Source organism: Thalassophryne amazonica, chromosome 1, assembly GCF_902500255.1.
Source record: "Thalassophryne amazonica chromosome 1, fThaAma1.1, whole genome shotgun sequence".
Taxonomy (NCBI): Eukaryota; Metazoa; Chordata; class Actinopteri; order Batrachoidiformes; family Batrachoididae; genus Thalassophryne; species Thalassophryne amazonica.
Window position 1 is genome coordinate 23,401,896 of NC_047103.1, and position 16,964 is coordinate 23,418,859.

Here is a 16,964-nt window from a genome sequence, read left to right on the forward strand (position 1 = left end):
TCCAAACACTTGGATGCTGCAGCTCTCTGCAAAAAAAAAAAAAAAAAAAAACAACACAGACCCGCAAAGACAGACACAAATGTGGATAATCACCTACCGATCACGTCCTGGCAGGCCAAACAAAAGGGACTATGTGTGCATGTAAACACACAGGAATGCACAGCCACACTTCATGACTTCAAAGTGTGCAACAGCATCTGAAGCCTCACAGAGATATTGTGTAATAGATTAAATTCTGCAGGGGATCGGAATGCCCTCTTTCATGCAGCGGTGAATCTGTAAACCTCTGTGGATTCGGACTCCGTGGGATTAGCTGGGATTATCTTTGATTCTATTGTTGTTGGACACTTATTTGTTTTGCATCCTCAGACGCCTTGATGGAGCACGCAGTCAACTAAGCACTTCGCCTTGAAGCCATTTACTTTATAATAGACGCTGAAGTCAAATATTTCTCAGTGCTCTGGGGCTCTATTTCAGTAGAGGCAGAGGGAAAGTGCTCAGCTGTTGTCCACGCTGATAAGTTTTTTTTGTCTCTGGCCTACTGCCGCTGTATTACAGCTGCTTTAGCTTCTGCTTCCTATACTAATCCTAAAGCATATGTCCACTCAAACCAAGCAGCAAAGTCCAGTGTTGAAAAATGAAGCCAATGAGGAAGGGCTGAAACCTGAAGTTCCTTGAATGACCACTTGTGGCTGGCCCCAAAAGCAAATACGAGGTCTATTAGATAAGAAACCGACACTTTTATTATTTTTTTTTAACTATATGGATTTGAATGACGTGCGATTACACCAATCATGCTTGAACCCTCGTGCGCATGTGTGGGTTTTTTCACGCGTGTCGGTGACGTCATTTCCCTGTGGGCAGGTCTTGAGTGAGATGTGGTCCCGCCCTCTCGGCTGAATTCCTTTGTTTCACACGCTGCTCGAGATGGCGCGCGTTGCTTTATCAAAGTTTTTTCTGGACCTGTGAGGAATATCCGAGTGGACACTATTCGAGAAATTTAGCAGGTTTTCGGTGAAAAGTTTAACGGCTGATGAGAGATTATGGGGTGTTTCTGTCGCCTGTAAGGACTTTCCACGGAGCGGGACGTCACGCAGCGCTTCCAGGCGCCGTCATCGGCCTGTTTCGACCTGAAAACATCCTAATTTAAGGCTTAATTCACCCAGGACGTCGTGAGAGAACAGAGAAGATTCGGAAGAGGCCGGCATGAGGACTTTATGCGGACATTTCACTGTTTAAGGACATTTTTTAATGAAAGACGTGCGCGCAAATTCGCAAGAGTCGTTTCCCGTGACGACTCGGCGAATCTGCGTGCGCCGCGACAGGAGAAACACCTCCGTGTTGAAAACCATTTGTAAAATTCAGGCGGCTTTTGATGGCTTTCAACAAGTGAGTAACTGAGAAATTGTTTTAACAGCTTGGGCATGTTCCAACTTGCCCGTTAAGGTTTCAACGGAGGTGTGTTTTCCTGTCGCGACCCCCCGCGGTCGGGTCCGGCCGACATGCGACTCTGCCCGCACGTTCTTTCATTACAAAATGTCCGTTAACAATGAATGTCCGAAATAAAATCCTCATGCCGACTTCTTCTGAAAGTTCTCTGTTCTCTGACGACTTCCTGGGTCAACAGAGCCTGAAATGTGGAAGTTTTCAACTTGAAACGGCGAGACGCTGCCGCCTCGAAGCGCAGATCGCCGTCAGGCGTCGTGGGCCGTCCTTAAAGCGACACTACCAGACCAAAATCTCTCATCAGCCGTTAAAATTTTTACCGAAAACCAGCTGAATTTATCGAATGGTGTCCACTCTGTTGTGCCTTACAGTTTTGAAAACATTTTGATCAAACAAAGCAGCAGTCTGAGCCATTCCTAAGCAATGAAAAAATCGACGAGAGGGTGGGCCACTCCTCACTCAAAGACTGCCCACAGGCGAATGACGTAACCGACAGGCGTGAAAAAACTCTCGCATGCCCACGAGGGTTCAAACATGTCTGATGTAATCACACGTGATTCAAATCCATATGGTTTTGAAAAAAAAATAATAAGGTCGGATACTTTTCTAACAGACCTCGTAAATTCTCCTAATTGCTCAAATTGCATATTTTACAGTAGAATTAAACACGTTTACACCCTTGTACAAAACTGCTTTTGGTATCCATAGCTAGTTTCTCAGTTTATGACAACTGTAGAACGAAAGGTGCATTTTCAAGAACATCTACATTTAGCTGTTTTAAGACATAAAGTCCTGAATAATTCGGGGTGCGGTCGCTTGGAGTGCAAGCTTGTGTGCCAGGTGTAGCTGTTAGCAGAATGCTAACAGAATGCTAATCGCTGTGGACTAGACAGTGTTTGTTCTTTCGAAGCATTTAATTATAAATGTCTGAAATAATATGGATTCCTTTATGGTTAATTGTGCTCACAGACCATCTAAGCAGTCGGGACTCCAGTATTAAAGTTGAGTGAAATTGTAGTATTTCATTTGTACATTAGCAATGTTAGCACTAATAAACAGTTATTGATAGCTTGATGACATGAGCTACACTGATAGTGCCATGGTTATAGATGCTACACAGTGCATCCAGAAAACATTCACAGTGGTTCACTTTTTTCCACATTTTGGTATGTTACAGCCTTATTCCAAAATGGATTACATTCATTTTTCTTTTAAAATTCTACTCACAACACCCCATAATGACAACATGAAAAAGTTTTTTGTTTTTAATATTTGTACATTTATTTAAAAAAAAAAAAAAAACTAAGAAATCATTCCTACATAAGTATTCACACCCTTTGCCCAGTACTTTGTTGATGCACCTTTGTAAGTAATTTCAGCTTCACCTCTTCTTGAATATGATGCCAGAAGCTTGGCACACCTATCTTTGGGCACTTTTCCCCATTCCTCTTTGCAGCACCTCTCAAGCTCCATCAGGTTGGATGGGGCGTGTCGGTGCACAGCCATTTTCAGATCTCTCCAGAGGTGTTCAGTCAGATTCAGGTCTTGGCTCTGGCTGGGCCACTCAAGCACATTCACAGAGTTGTCCTGAATCCACTCCTTTGATATCTTGGCTGTGTGTGTAGGGTCATTGTCCTGTTGAAGGATGAACCGTCACCCCAGTCTGAGGTCAAGAGTGCTCTGGAGCAGGTTTTCATCCAGGATGTCTCTGTACATTGCTGCATTCATCTTTCCCTCAATCCTGACTAGTCTCCCAGTTCCTGCTGCTGAAAAACATCCTCACAGCATGATGCTGTCACCATCATGTTTCACTGTAGGGATGGTACCTGGTTTCCTTCAAATTGACATCTGGCATTCACACCAAAGAGTTCAATCTTTGTCTCATCAGACCAGAGAATTTTATTTCTCATGGTCTGAGAGTCCTTTAGTTGCCTTTTTTTTTCAAACTCCAGGTGGGCTGCCATGTGCCTTTTACTAAGGAGTGGCTTCTGTGTGGTCACTCTACCATTCAGGCCTGATTGGTGGATTGCTGCAAAGATGGTTGTCTTTCTGGAAGGTTCTCCTCTCTCCACAGAAGAATGCTGGAGCTCTGGCAGAGTGACCATCGGGTTCTTGGTCACCTCCCTGACTAAGGCCCTTCACCCTCAATCACTCAGTTTAGACGGGCTGCCAGTTCTAGGAAGAGTCCTAGTGGGTTCAAAGTCTTCCATTTACAGATAATGGAGACTACTGTGCTCATTGGGACCTTAAAAGCAGCGGAAATGTTTCTGTATTCTTCTCCAGATTTGTTGCCGGAAGGCAATCCTATCTTGGAGGTCTAAAGTCAATTTCTTTGACTTCATGCTTGGTTTGTGCTCTGACATGTACTGTCAACTGTGGGACCTTATATGTACGTAGACATATAAGGTTTGTGTCCTTTTTAATTGTTCTCTGCCCTGGGAAGTAATGATGTAGTGCACTGCCCAAGACAAATTTCCCAATGGGACAATACAGTTGACCTTGACCTTGAGACAGGTGTGTGTCTTTCCAAACCATGTTCAATCAACTGAATACTGTGAATACTTATTTACATGCAAATTCTTAGTTTTTTTTTTTTTATCAATTTGCAAAAATATCACCAAAAGCTTTTTTTTGGATTGTCGTTATTGGGTATTGTGTGTAGAATTTTGAGGAAAATAATTTATTTCATCCATTTTGGAATAAGGCTGTAACATAACAAAATGTGGAAAAAGTGAAGCGCTCTGAATGCTTTCCGGATGCACTATTATACAGTCTGTGACTCAGATGTGATTATCAAAAGATTCATGGGTGTCTTCAGTAAACCACAAACCTTCACTCTGTGTTAATAGTGTTTATGCAAACAAACCCTGAATTTTACCTCACGACTGAACTCTCTGCGCCTCTCTTTGACTTTGCAGTACCTGATCAAAGTAAATGAGATTAAGACCAAGAAAGGAGTGGACCTCCTGCAGAACCTGATTAAGTATTACCACGCACAGTGCAAGTAAGTACCACTTTAATCCACACTGTAAGCGCGCACTCTAACCAGAAGCTACACTGTCGGTGCGTGGCAGCAAATGAGGAATGTGTGAAAATGCATCAAGGAAAAGGCGGCTATATTCTGTAATCTGTAGCTCTGTATCTTAAAGAGAGATTGTGATTGGTGAGGTCTTTAGTGCCAATAATAACTGGGCTCTTCCTCTGCTGTAATCACAAATCATTGCAAAGTGTGAGAACAAGAAATTCCACGTCACAAATGACAAATTATGCAATTTTTTGTCAATATCATCTAATTGTGCCTTGATGAATGGAAAACTTTGAGGGAACTGGATTAAATAAGACTTTTCAGAACTGCACGGTCAGATGAAATGTGACTTCTTACACTCAACAAAATATAAAACGCAACACTTTTGGTTTTGCTCCCATTTTGTATGAGATGAACTCAAAGATCTAAAACTTTTCCACATACACAATATTACCATTTCTCTCAAATATTGTTCACAAACCAGTCTAAATCTGTGATAGTGAGCACTTCTCCTTTGTTGAGATAATCCATCCCACCTCACAGGTGTGCCATACCAAGATGCTGATTAGACACCATGATTAGTGCCCAGGTGTGCCTTAGACTGTCCACAATAAAAGGCCACCTCTGAAAGGTGCAGTTTTATCACACAGCACAATGCCACAGATATCGCAAGATTTGAAGGAGCGTGCAATTGGCATGCTGACAGCAGGAATGTCAACCAGAACTGTTGCTCGTGTATTGATGTTCATTTCTCTACCATAAGCCGTCTCCAAAGGCGTTTCAGAGAATTTGGCAGTACATCCAACCAGCCTCACAACCGCAGACCACGTGTAACCACACCAGCCCAGGACCTCCACATCCAGCATGTTCACCCTCCAAGATCATCTGAGACCAGCCACTCGGACAGCTGCTGGAACATCGGTTTGCATAACCAAAGAATTTCTGCACAAACTGTCAGAAACTGTCTCAGGGAAGCTCATCTGCATGCTCGTCGTCCTCATCGGGGTCTTGACCTGACTCCAGTTCGTCGTCGTAACCAACTTGAGTGGGCAAATGCTCACATTCGCTGCCGTTTGGCACATTGGAGAGGTGTTCTCTTCACGGATGATGTGAAGGAGATGTGTTGCACTGCATGAGGCAAATGGTGGTCACACCAGATACTGACTGGTATCCCCCCCCAATAAACAAAACTGCACCTTTCAGAGTGGCCTTTTATTGTGGACAGTCTGAGGCACACCTGTGCACTAATCATGGTGTCTAATCAGCATCTTGGTATGGCACACCTGTGAGGTGGGATGGATTCTCTCAGCAAAGGAGAAGTGCTCACTATCACAGATTTAGATGGTTTGTGAACAGTATTGAGGGAAATGGTGATATTGTGTATGTGGAAAAAGTTTTAGATCGTTGAGTTAATCTCATACAATAATGGGAGCAAAACCACAAGTGTTGCGTTTATATTTTTGTTGAGTATATATGGAGCAGCACTCATTAGAGTGCACTCATTAGCCAGTGGCCAGCAAACTGCTCTCAACTTGATTCATATCTCCGATAACGGATCGACCCTTTATTTTTGTGACTGTCATGTTTTAATAATATGTACATTGCTTTTAATGCAACAGCAAAGTACATTACATGTCTCAAATTTCCAGTTTTGTTATGCTCTGCACTTTTATTCTGTTTGGGCCCAGACTTTAATAATTATTTTCAGGACCAACCTTTTAAAGTTCGTGAATTTTTTTTCAAAATGCTAACACGTAGCACTATGCCTTACGACGGTAGGCTGAAAAGTTCTAAGGCTCACCAAGAAGGAGAGATGCCATTTCAATAAAACTTGGCATGCATTAAGTTCAACTCTTCTGTACCTGCATAAGAAGGAGTTAAAGCCCAAGGACATTCATGTGGATATGGTTGCTGCATTAGGGGATGAAGCTCCCTCCATATCTACAGTGCAGAAGTGGGCAGCTGAATTTAAGAGGGGCAGAGAGAGCCTTGAAGACGACCCAAGTCTGGGCGGCCTGCACAGCCACAACCCAGAAAAACATTGACCTTGTTCATGAAATGGTGATGGACGACAGACAATCGACGATTAATCAGCTAGCAGATGCTGTGGGAATATCCCGTGAGAGAATTGAACACATTCTGCATGAAGAACTTGGAATGTCAAAGGTGTCAGCTCGGTGGGTGCCACGTCTTCTGACGCCTGATTAGAAACGCACCAGGCTAGTCATGTCGAAGGCAAACTTGGCGCAATTTCAAGAGGATCCAGCCAATTACATGGAACGTTTTCTTACCCAGGATGAGTATTGGGTTCACCACTTTGAACCAGAGACAAAAAAACAATCAGTGCAGTGAAAACACCCAAGGTCATGCGGGGAAGGTCATGGTTTCAGTTTTCTGGGATGCCAAGGGAATTGTGTTCGTGGACTATCTTGAAAAGGGACAAACCATAAATGAACATTACTATTCTAACCTACTGAGACAGTTACGCGAGGCTATCAAAAGAAGCGACCAGGAAAGCTGACGAAAGGGGTGCTGTTCCATCAAGACAATGCCCCAGCTCACAAGGTCAACAGTGGCCATGGCCACTATCCACGAGTGTGGATTCGAACTGGTAGATTACCCACCATACTCCCCTGACTTGGCACCCTCGGACTTTCATCTGTTCCCAAACCTGAAAAAAAACTTGGCTTGGAAGCACTATCGGAGCAATGATGAGGTGATGGCTGCCGTTGAGGACTATTTGACTCTTAAGATGAAAGCTTCTTTGCCAAGGGAATCGAAGCACTCAAGCACCGCTGGAAGAAGTGTGTGGAGTTACAGGGAGACTATGTAGAAAAATAACCCTGAATTTGTTCAATTCAACAACTGCATCATAGTCAGCCTTAGAACTTTTCAGCCTACCCTCGTACATTAAGAGTGTCATAAGATCAATTTTCACCTGTGGCCTTTCTGTGTGGAGTTTGCATGTTCTCCCCCGTGTTTGCGTGGGTTCCCTCCGGGTGCTCTGGCTTCCTCCACATCCAAAGACATGCAGGTTAGGTGGATTGGAACTTTAAATTGTCTGTAGGTGTGTGTGCAGGTGTGAATGTGTTTATTTGTCTATATGTGGCCGTATGACAGACTGGCGTCCTGTCCAGGGTGTACCCCTGTCACCGCTCTATGTTTGCTGGGATAGGCTCCAGCCCCCCTGTGATGCTTAATGTGGAGGTAAGCCGTTGACGATGAGTGAGTGAGTGAGTGAGTGATGCCAACACTGGATAATGTCTGTAATCTATCTGTGCATTGAGGTCCTGGCCTGCAGTCTACCAGTGCTGGACATTCTATATTAAAGACCCAAGATGGACTCTACTGTGTTTTCAATTAAGGACTGTTTTCGTTGCTCTTCTGTTTCATTTGTATGTAAACCAACTTTTGTACAATCTGTACAAACCTTGTAACTGTTAATCGGTCGCCCCTTTGGGTCTCGTCTGCTTGAGGTTTCTTCATCATATCACCAAAGAGAGTTTTTCCTTGACTGTCGCCTGTGTGCTTGCTCTGGGGGGGTTGGTAAGGTTAGATCTTACTCATGTGAAGCACCTTGAGGCAGCTTTGTTGTGATTTGGCGCTATACAAATAAGTTGAATTGTAATGCAGAGGTTTCTAGAACATCACTTTCCTCCTGTAGGATGCAGTGCCTTCTAATTTGGTTTTCTGTTGCAGATCAGTGTTAAAGTGTGAATACATTATTTTTATCATAGATCTACCTGAATCCTAAAAGCTGTTCAGGTCCAAATGAACCTACTTGTCCCCGTTTGGCAGATCTCCAAATGTGTGTCACAGCTGCCCTTTGACCTAAGCCAAAGCATACTTGAAGTTTATTCTATATATTATTATTTTTCTGGCTAATTCGAACAACCAATCAGTCACTCTCACCTTTGCACAAGCAGTAAACTGATATTTAAATCCTGCCTTGGAACCTTATCACTGAAATGGAATGGGTTATTTCTCTTATAACAGTTAATATTTTATATTTATTGCATTTTGTCCGCCGACACATCTGAAATGGATTTCAGGATGTTCTCAGTGCCTCTGCAGATCTGCCGAGGACACGGACAGCCAAGGTTGCCGTGCCAAGACTGAACAGGCAGCGGGACGACCCGGACTATACATTAAACATAAACTGCACCATTTTCTTTCTCACCATCTCTCTCTTTTTCTCTCTGTGTCCTGCACAGTAGTCCAGAGAACATTGTAATATGTGACATTTGCTGACTACAGATTGTCATTAAGTATGGACCTGTCAGATTTATTGTTTTGAGTGTCTCTCTCTCTCTCTCTCTCTCTCTCTCTCTCTCTCTCTCTCTCTCCACAGTTTTTTCCAAGATGGCTTGAAGACAGCAGATAAGCTGAAGCAGTACATAGAGAAACTGGCAGCTGATCTCTACAATGTAAATACTTTTTTACACCTCTCGTCCTTGTATCATCTGAGGGAGTTTTTCTTTACCGCTGTCGCCTGTGTGCTTGCTCTAGGGCAGAGGTCTCAAACTCATTCCAGAAAGGGCCGAGAGGCTGCAGGTTTTCTTTGCAGCCAGCCACCTGCTCCACCAAGTGATTTCACTGATTAACATCAATGTGAGCAGGTGGAATCGGTTAATCAGTGAAGTCACCTGGTGGAGTGGGTGGTTGAAAAGAAAACCTGCAGCCTATCTCACCCCTTTCTGGACTCAGTTTGAGACCTCTGCTCTAGGGGTTGGTAAGGTTAGACCTTACTCGTGCGAAGCGCCTTGAGGCAGCTTTGTTGTGACTTGGCACCATATAGAATGAAACAAATTGAAATTTACTCTCCTGCTCTCTTGGTGGCTGTCATTTTTCAGACAGATAAACCTTGTTTATGCTCCACGTACGTGTGATCTAGGGTACATATTGGCAGGCAGCTTCTTATCCACTCAGTTTATCTGTGTGTGTCCTTGGACGAGCCCACTCAGCTGTAAGTGGGTACTGGCCCTGGCTTTGTGGGTGTAACCTGTGTTGGAATGGTGTACTTTCCGGGGGTTTGGTGTTACAGACTCCCGTCCACTTTATGCCACAGAATCCATCGATAATCACTGGCACCAACAGGCCTCAGAGTCTATATAGGGCATACTTCTACTTCTGTACATATGCAAATCTTTCTGTGTATCAAATTGCAGAAATGTGCTTTTCCTTACAGATTATAGAGATTAGATTTCAGATTTCTAACATGTATTTTACATTAATTTGTGCAAAGCTGAATACAAGAATCTATGAACTGGCAGATCCTCCAGCCAGCTCTGGGTAAAAGTTTACACAGGTTGACCCATTGACCTAAATGGTGAGGTCCTTGGTCATCTAGAGATACCTTGGAGTCAGTTATAGGTTGTGTCAAAGTTTTGTGTGCCTAGTTCAAGTAATCAAATCGGATTTATTTGTAAGCGTTTTTTAAAAAAAGATGCAAATTGCTTTACATTTTAAACAGAATTAAATCAGTCAGAAGCTATTAAAATAAACCCCCCAGCACATTATGGATTGCACAAAGAGGTATTAAATAAAATGATATTAGAACCAACTCATAATACTAGAAAAAAAGATGTTTTATGCCTTCACTGAAAAGACAAAAAAAATTCCAGCATTTGCTTATTATCAGCTGGTAGGTTGTTCCATAAAGTTGCTGCTTAATGTGTTCACACTCACGATCCTGCATATTGATACTTTACCTTCATCAGGCCAGCAGCATCTTGAGACTGCAGAATGTGTCGGCACGTAAGGCTCAGTAAGTTCAGTGAGATAATGAGGACCACAACGGACTCACAGACCCCAATTACCATGCAAATCAGGTGACTGTTGCTATGGTGATCGCTCCCCTCACTGGGACTATCCATGTGCCAAGTTTGGTTATTTTGGGCCCAAGGGAATTGGAGATATTGTGGCTCGAGTATAACCCCTGCCGACACTTTGTCCAGGCGGGTGGGGGATAATAATTGGACATAGGTTTGATAAGTTGAATAAAATATAACAATGGTTGAGTTTTTTTCTTGTTTTTTTAAATATTATTAATTGCTTCTTAAGAATTGTTTGAGAAGGTTGAGGGAGGCTAATATTTTTGTCAAATTTGTAACTGCACAATGTCATTTTCTTTCAGAATGAGGCCGTTTGTTTAGATTTCAAGTACTTGCATGATTACCGACTGTGATGGGACTTTCTTTACTTTGTCACTGCTGTTTCTCACCTAACCTTTCCTCTCCTCAGATCAAACAAACTCAGGATGAGGAGAAGAAACAGCTCACTGCCCTGCGAGATCTGATCAAGTCCTCCCTCCAGCTGGACCAGAAGGAGGTAGACTAGTCCCACCCGTCTTCACAATGCCAAATCTCAACCTGTTTCAGGTTCAGTTTTTGCCAGGCTGCCCCAAACTGAGTTGTTACCTAAATGCTGATCTAGCTGACTTACTGACCAACTCGGGCTGCCGTGGCTGTACACTTAATATCGCATATTTCACTGTCAGTCCACTTTTCATTAATTAATTTATCTATTTATTGCATGTCACTGTGTTTAAAGTCTTCATATTTAATTTGCACATCTCTTAATGGCACACTTGGTTAGCACTGCCTTTAGAAAGTGATAACAAAAAATGGGAGTCTGCTTTTATTTTGGAGCTCAGGCAGGTGATGCACTCTTTCACACTAACCACCTGCACCTGAGATGGATTATTACACCTCTATCTATCTATCTCCCTCCCTGCTTCCTGCTTGTCTGAATCAGTCTAGAAGAGTAAGTTGAGGTGCATGTTGAGCATGATGATAGCAGTCGAGTGCTTTGGACCAGTTTAACAGCATGCCTTACAGGTTGCCTTAATTTCTGGTCGTGCTTTTCCTTCACTGTGCTCAGATGTTTGGAGGATAAATTTACTGAACTTTTTTGTCTATGCATGCCTTACATAATGTGTGCTGTCCACATAGTGAGATTAAGACTGGTATTTGTTTGTATCTGTCCACGTATAGGACTCGCAGAGTAAGCAAGGTGGCTACAGCATGCACCAGCTGCAGGGAAACAAGGAGTTTGGGAGCGAAAAGAAAGGATACTTGCTGAAGAAGAGTGATGGGTAAGCTGCACGTAGCTGTTATTTGTAACTGCTGTTGTGTTCTTATGCATTGGGTTGAAGTTTCAAGTCCAAGTGAAATGATCGAAGACATGCTACAGTGCGCTCTCCTTTTTGGTGGGGGGGTTTAAGCAGCTGATAGGCTGTAGGCTGTATGTCAAGGCGCCACATCTATCGTAGTCATCGGCATCGTCCATTTATTGCAGTATCTCAAAAACTGTCTCACTTTTTTTTTCTCATTTCGCAAGGAAGTAATATAGGACATTGACATTGTTCGGGTCTGAAAATCATATCCGTAGATTTGTTCATTTGGAAATACGGCCATTTTTTATTGCGAAAATAGCCATTTTGAGCACTTACAGGCGATTTTCTCTAAAACTGATAACTTTTTTTTCTAATTTGTCAAGGACATAATATGGGTCATTGACATATTTCACGTCAGAAAATTATAGTTATAGATTTGTTCGTTTGGAAATGGCGGACATTTTTATACTGAAAACAGCCAATTTGGGTATTTAGACCAGATTTTGTCAAAAATTGTTTGATAACTTTTCTTTTAATTTAACAAGGGCACAATATTGGTCATTGACATTGTCCCCTCCCAAAAATTATTTGCGTACATTCGTTTGTTTGGAAATGGTGGCCATTTTTATGCTGAAAATGACTATTTTGACTTGGGCTTTAATTAAACCGGTAACCCACGGGGCCCTTGGCACTGTAGTTTTTTTTTTTTTTTTTTTATGCAAATAAAAATAGTCATATCATTTCCAAAAAGGCCTGAGTGTACATCTCCTCATTAATTGAAAATTCATAAGAAAATAAATGGGACAATGCATGCCCCACACGTGCACATAATGTTTGACAAACTACAGTGACATCATCTCATGATGTTTTAGCGACATCATCATGGCATCACTTCTTTCACAGAAAGCTAAATGATTGGCTGATCGATATCAGCTCTCGAACCCTTTGGGTTATTGAGTTTTGGAAAATTTGTTTTTCTGTTGTTTTACAATTATTATGATGTAATTTCATGACTTGACACCACTCAAACCATTTGATTACAAGTGATTTAGTGATTGATATAAGCTTTTCATTATCTTTCTAGCCCCATTGGTTGTGGAGGTATCCTGGAAAATGTGTTTTTCTGACTATATTTTTGGCAACCTTGACCTTCTTTGACCAATGTGCCTCAAAATGTAATAACCTGAAGACAATCAGCCCCAAGTATATTACTACCAAGCGTGTTGAAAATGTGCTTAACATTCATATTGACGACTCACACAGTAGATGAGTGAGTGTCATCTTCCCTGTCCAGCAGGTATCCAGCAAATCTTTTTGTGTGATACATTTCCAGATTATATCGAGAGTTTCTTCCCAGTAGGATCTTTGCTCACCTGTGTTATTAGCTCTGCCCATCACTTTATTTTGCCTTCAATTTTATGTTTTTTTTTTTTTTTTTTTTTGGAGGGGGTGCTTTTGATTATCATTGAAGGTCTACAGCATTTTTCATCTTCATGACGCTGCCGCTGATAAAATTTGCCAGCCATGTAAGAAAGTGTTATGACATCTTGTCACTGTATTTTAACCCACATGGGTCAAAATTCTAAATAGTTTGCAGACCAGGTGAATTTAATAAGTAATTGAAAAGGACTACGCCTTTTAAAGTACTGCAGTTTGGCATTCATGTTCGTTTATAATTTAAGTGTTAACTCAGATTTGACAGCAAATTCCCCTTCTCTGATTTGTTGGCCTTTGCAGGCTGAGGAAGGTGTGGCAGAGGAGACAGTGCTCGGTGAAGGGCGGCATCCTCACCATCTCTCATGCCACGGTGAGTAGAGCTGCTGAGGATAAATGTGCACACATGCACACAGATAATCAGATAAATGCGCATGTTCGTACGTAGTGCCTGACCCCATGTGTAGCTGTGTGGATCAAAGGGAGGATATCACGCAGGGCGGTTGTGTGGGCTCTTTTAATCTGGAAGCTGGCAGCGTAGTATTGACATAGATGGGTTGTCATAGCAACCTGCCCTCCCTCTCCATCTCCACTGCGCCTGGGTGACTCATCTCTAAGCGAGCATAAGTATACTGTATATGTTGGCATTTCCGTAGCACACACGGTTCTTTGTGACGTATTCAAACATGTAGATTATAAAACTGAAGAACTGTATAATGTTGTGCAGTAACTCTATATTGCATTTAAATTATAACCTTCAATGAAAATTCAAACAGGAAAAAAAGAAGTCCTGGACAGAGGAGACTAGCACACACATTATTAATGATTTATTATGGATTTAATCTATTTCTTTTTGCCCGTGGATCATATATTGTTTAGGATAGGAAATGTTTGTAAAATAGTGAGAAATGGCCAGCATGAGTTACCGAAGCCAATTAAAAAATAAAAAAATAAATTAAAATTACTTTTGTGTAGTGGACCTAATTCAAGGCAGAGCAGCAAATTGTGATTATAATTTGACCATGTAGCTTAATAAATAATTAAATTAAAGCTGTGCTGCCTCTCAAATTTTACAAAACTGACAAAATTTTGCATAATGTAGGTTAATGTATGTATGTGTGTGGGGGGGGGGATTCCATAGCGAATGTCTTCTTTTAACGCCATCTGCAGGAGGAAGCATGTGCACATGTTATATTTTGAGATAACCTTTGACCTGACACACTTGCGTGATGTGGGTTCCCGGTGTGTGTACGCTGTCATTTGTAAGATGTCTTGTAAATCACTTCAGAGGTGTTATCTGGTTTCAAAAACTGCAGCTTTAGATTTGCAGGTGTTTATTTCTTGCTATCCTTTATCAAGGTATATGAGAAACAGATTTATACATAAATAAGCACTTTTGGAGCAGGGTTTTTTTTCCCGCCATCTTGGTTTATTTTGTTGCAACTGACGTCACGCTGCCTTTCTTTATTCCGATTAGCTGCCGCTGTGTGCTTTCCAGCAACCCTCGCCAAGTTGGGGGAAGCTCCCATATAATCTGATGTCACTACCAAGTGTAGTTCATGACGTCTGTTTGCTGGAATTTCTTCCCTTCAGGGGAAGAAATTTTCTTTTTTTAATTTCCAGACAGCATGAATTTTTGTCACACTGACAATATCATATTATGAATACCTTATTTAAATGCTAAGTAATTAAACAATAGTGGTGCCAAAGAAAATTATTTTTATGACTTAAATCCTAAAAAGCCCAGAGGCAATAAACCTTTAAAATATGTTGAAAATAATTATCAAATTTAAGTAATTTTCTGCCTTTCAAAAAAATGTATTCACTAAACTTGTAGAATGTTGCACAACAGGCAAAAAAAAGCTGATTTTCTGTTCATTTCTCTCTCACACACACACACACAAAGCCCATCACAGGTTCTTAGGCTAAAATTGTCTGACATAAAACAAAACAAAAGAAAAGACCCACATCAACAGGCAAGTTTGTCTATTTCATGGTGATTTATCTCAGGCCGGGTTAATGACTCACTGGAATAAACTGAAACCAGATTCAGGCTGGAGGTACTGCAGAAAAATGATGTCAATTTACTCTTCAGCTATGTTTGTGTAAAAATGGGTGCAAATTATTTGGACTCAATGACTAGTATGGGCCATTAATGGCACTTGTAAATAATAATATTAATCTGATTAGCTGCATTGTTAAAGCTGAGTTTTACACCAAGATTGTGTAGTTTTTAATTGTTGGAGTGCTTTCAGATTGTCTCTTTAAGGTATTGTGTTTAACCTTGTAAAACTGTTTTGAGTTGAAGGTCCAGACGATATTTGGGGCAGTTTTGCTGGTTGAACTTGTACGTCTGTTAACGTTTGGAGATTTATTTCTTGAACAGACTGAACTGTTGCTCAAGCTCTGCGTAACATGGCCACAGTGTTCTTATTTGATAGTATTTTGTGTTTGAACTGAGGGGGATGTGATGGTCTAGTGGTTAAGGTGTTGGGCTTGAGTCCAGAAGATCATGGGTTCAAATCCCTCAGGACCCTTGGGCAAGGCCTTTAATCCCCTATTGCTCCCGGTGTGTAGTGAGCGCCGTGTATGGCAGCACCCTGACATCGGGGTGAATGTGAGGCATAATTGTAAAGCGCTTTGAGCGTCTGATGCAGATGGAAAAGCGCTATATAAAAGCAGTCCATTTTAACTGAACCTTTGCTCAGGCGTATCTCGCAACATGTTGTTGTTTGTGTCTATAAAAGGCTTGAGGCAGATGCTACCTACAAAGATCAGACTAAACCTTTAACCTATCTGCATTCTGAAGTCTCTGTCTGGAGGCGTTATACCTGCACTCCAAGTGCTCCCCCCCACCCAGGTCCTTCCTTCCTCTGCCCATGTGGCAGCTGAACTCGAGCTGACATGGCAGGTTGCCAGCAGGCCAGCCAAGGTCCAAGACTCATCACAGCCTGTTAGCATTTCATTAACTCGTGCCCCTCGCCCCTCATCTGGCCGGGCACCAGTGGGAGACAGTAGTCACCATACATGTGCCAACTGGGCCCATTGTCACGGTGTGCAGCCACAGTTACACGTCTTAATGGACAGTGCTGGCGTTCGTTACTATGATTTAATATCTTATAGGGAGATTCCTGCTATTAAGTTCTTCAGAAAGATTTAAATTACGCTTACTGTACATATTCACCCATGTCTCATGCCAAAGTGGGTGTTGTTTAGAACATTTACAACAACCTACAGTTGGGGCTTTTGAACCTGATCTGAATTGGATTTTATTTTGCGTATTTGAGTCGTTGTGTGTGCTTTTGTTTATTTGATCTCTGTTGCTGTTAGAATGGCCTAAGCTGTGGGCCACCCCTCTGAGTCTTGTCTGCTTGAGGTTTCTTCCTCAAAAAATGGCAGAGGGAGTTTTTTTTCTTGCCACTGTCACCTAGGTACTTGCTCAGGGGAGTTGGTGAGGTCACAAAGGTAACTTTGTGAAGCGCCTTGTGGTCGCTTTATTGTGATTTGGTGTTGAATAAATTGAATTGAATTGAAAATTTTGTACTTCTGAATAATCTACCAGTATATACTGGTCAATTCTGAAGTTGAATTGTCCAAAATGTTAATATTGAACAAAGTAGCGTTTGTTTGTTTGTTTGTTTGTGAATAGCCATGTTTGTTTGTGAACAACCATGAAAATGGCTGTTTGACATGAAAAATTTGAAATTCTTAGTTTAATTTTAAGATTTTTATTTATTGGATAGAAAATCCAAAGAATCTTTTTTGGGTTGAAACTCAGATGGTTCAGCTGTTTGAACCAATTACAGCCAATAAATTACAATTTGCACAAATTATTGTTAAAGAAAGAATATGCAAGTTATGATTTGTCCTGTTGGGAGCTACTGGTTCGTACCATAATACGGGTTAATTTCAAAGTAATGGCGCATGCAAAATGGGCCAGTC

The 16,964-nt window shown here is 41.7% G+C and overlaps 1 protein-coding gene across 1 annotated transcript in view; it reads left to right on the forward strand.

Moving 5' to 3' along the window:
• Positions 1 to 16,964, forward strand: part of asap1b (ArfGAP with SH3 domain, ankyrin repeat and PH domain 1b) — a 152,526-nt gene that overhangs the window by 78,885 nt on the left and 56,677 nt on the right. Inside the window, 6 exon segments of the mRNA XM_034167262.1 lie at positions 4,365 to 4,450; positions 8,823 to 8,898; positions 10,715 to 10,801; positions 11,228 to 11,236; positions 11,467 to 11,567; positions 13,326 to 13,395. Coding sequence (XP_034023153.1) covers positions 4,365 to 4,450; positions 8,823 to 8,898; positions 10,715 to 10,801; positions 11,228 to 11,236; positions 11,467 to 11,567; positions 13,326 to 13,395 — 429 coding nt within the window.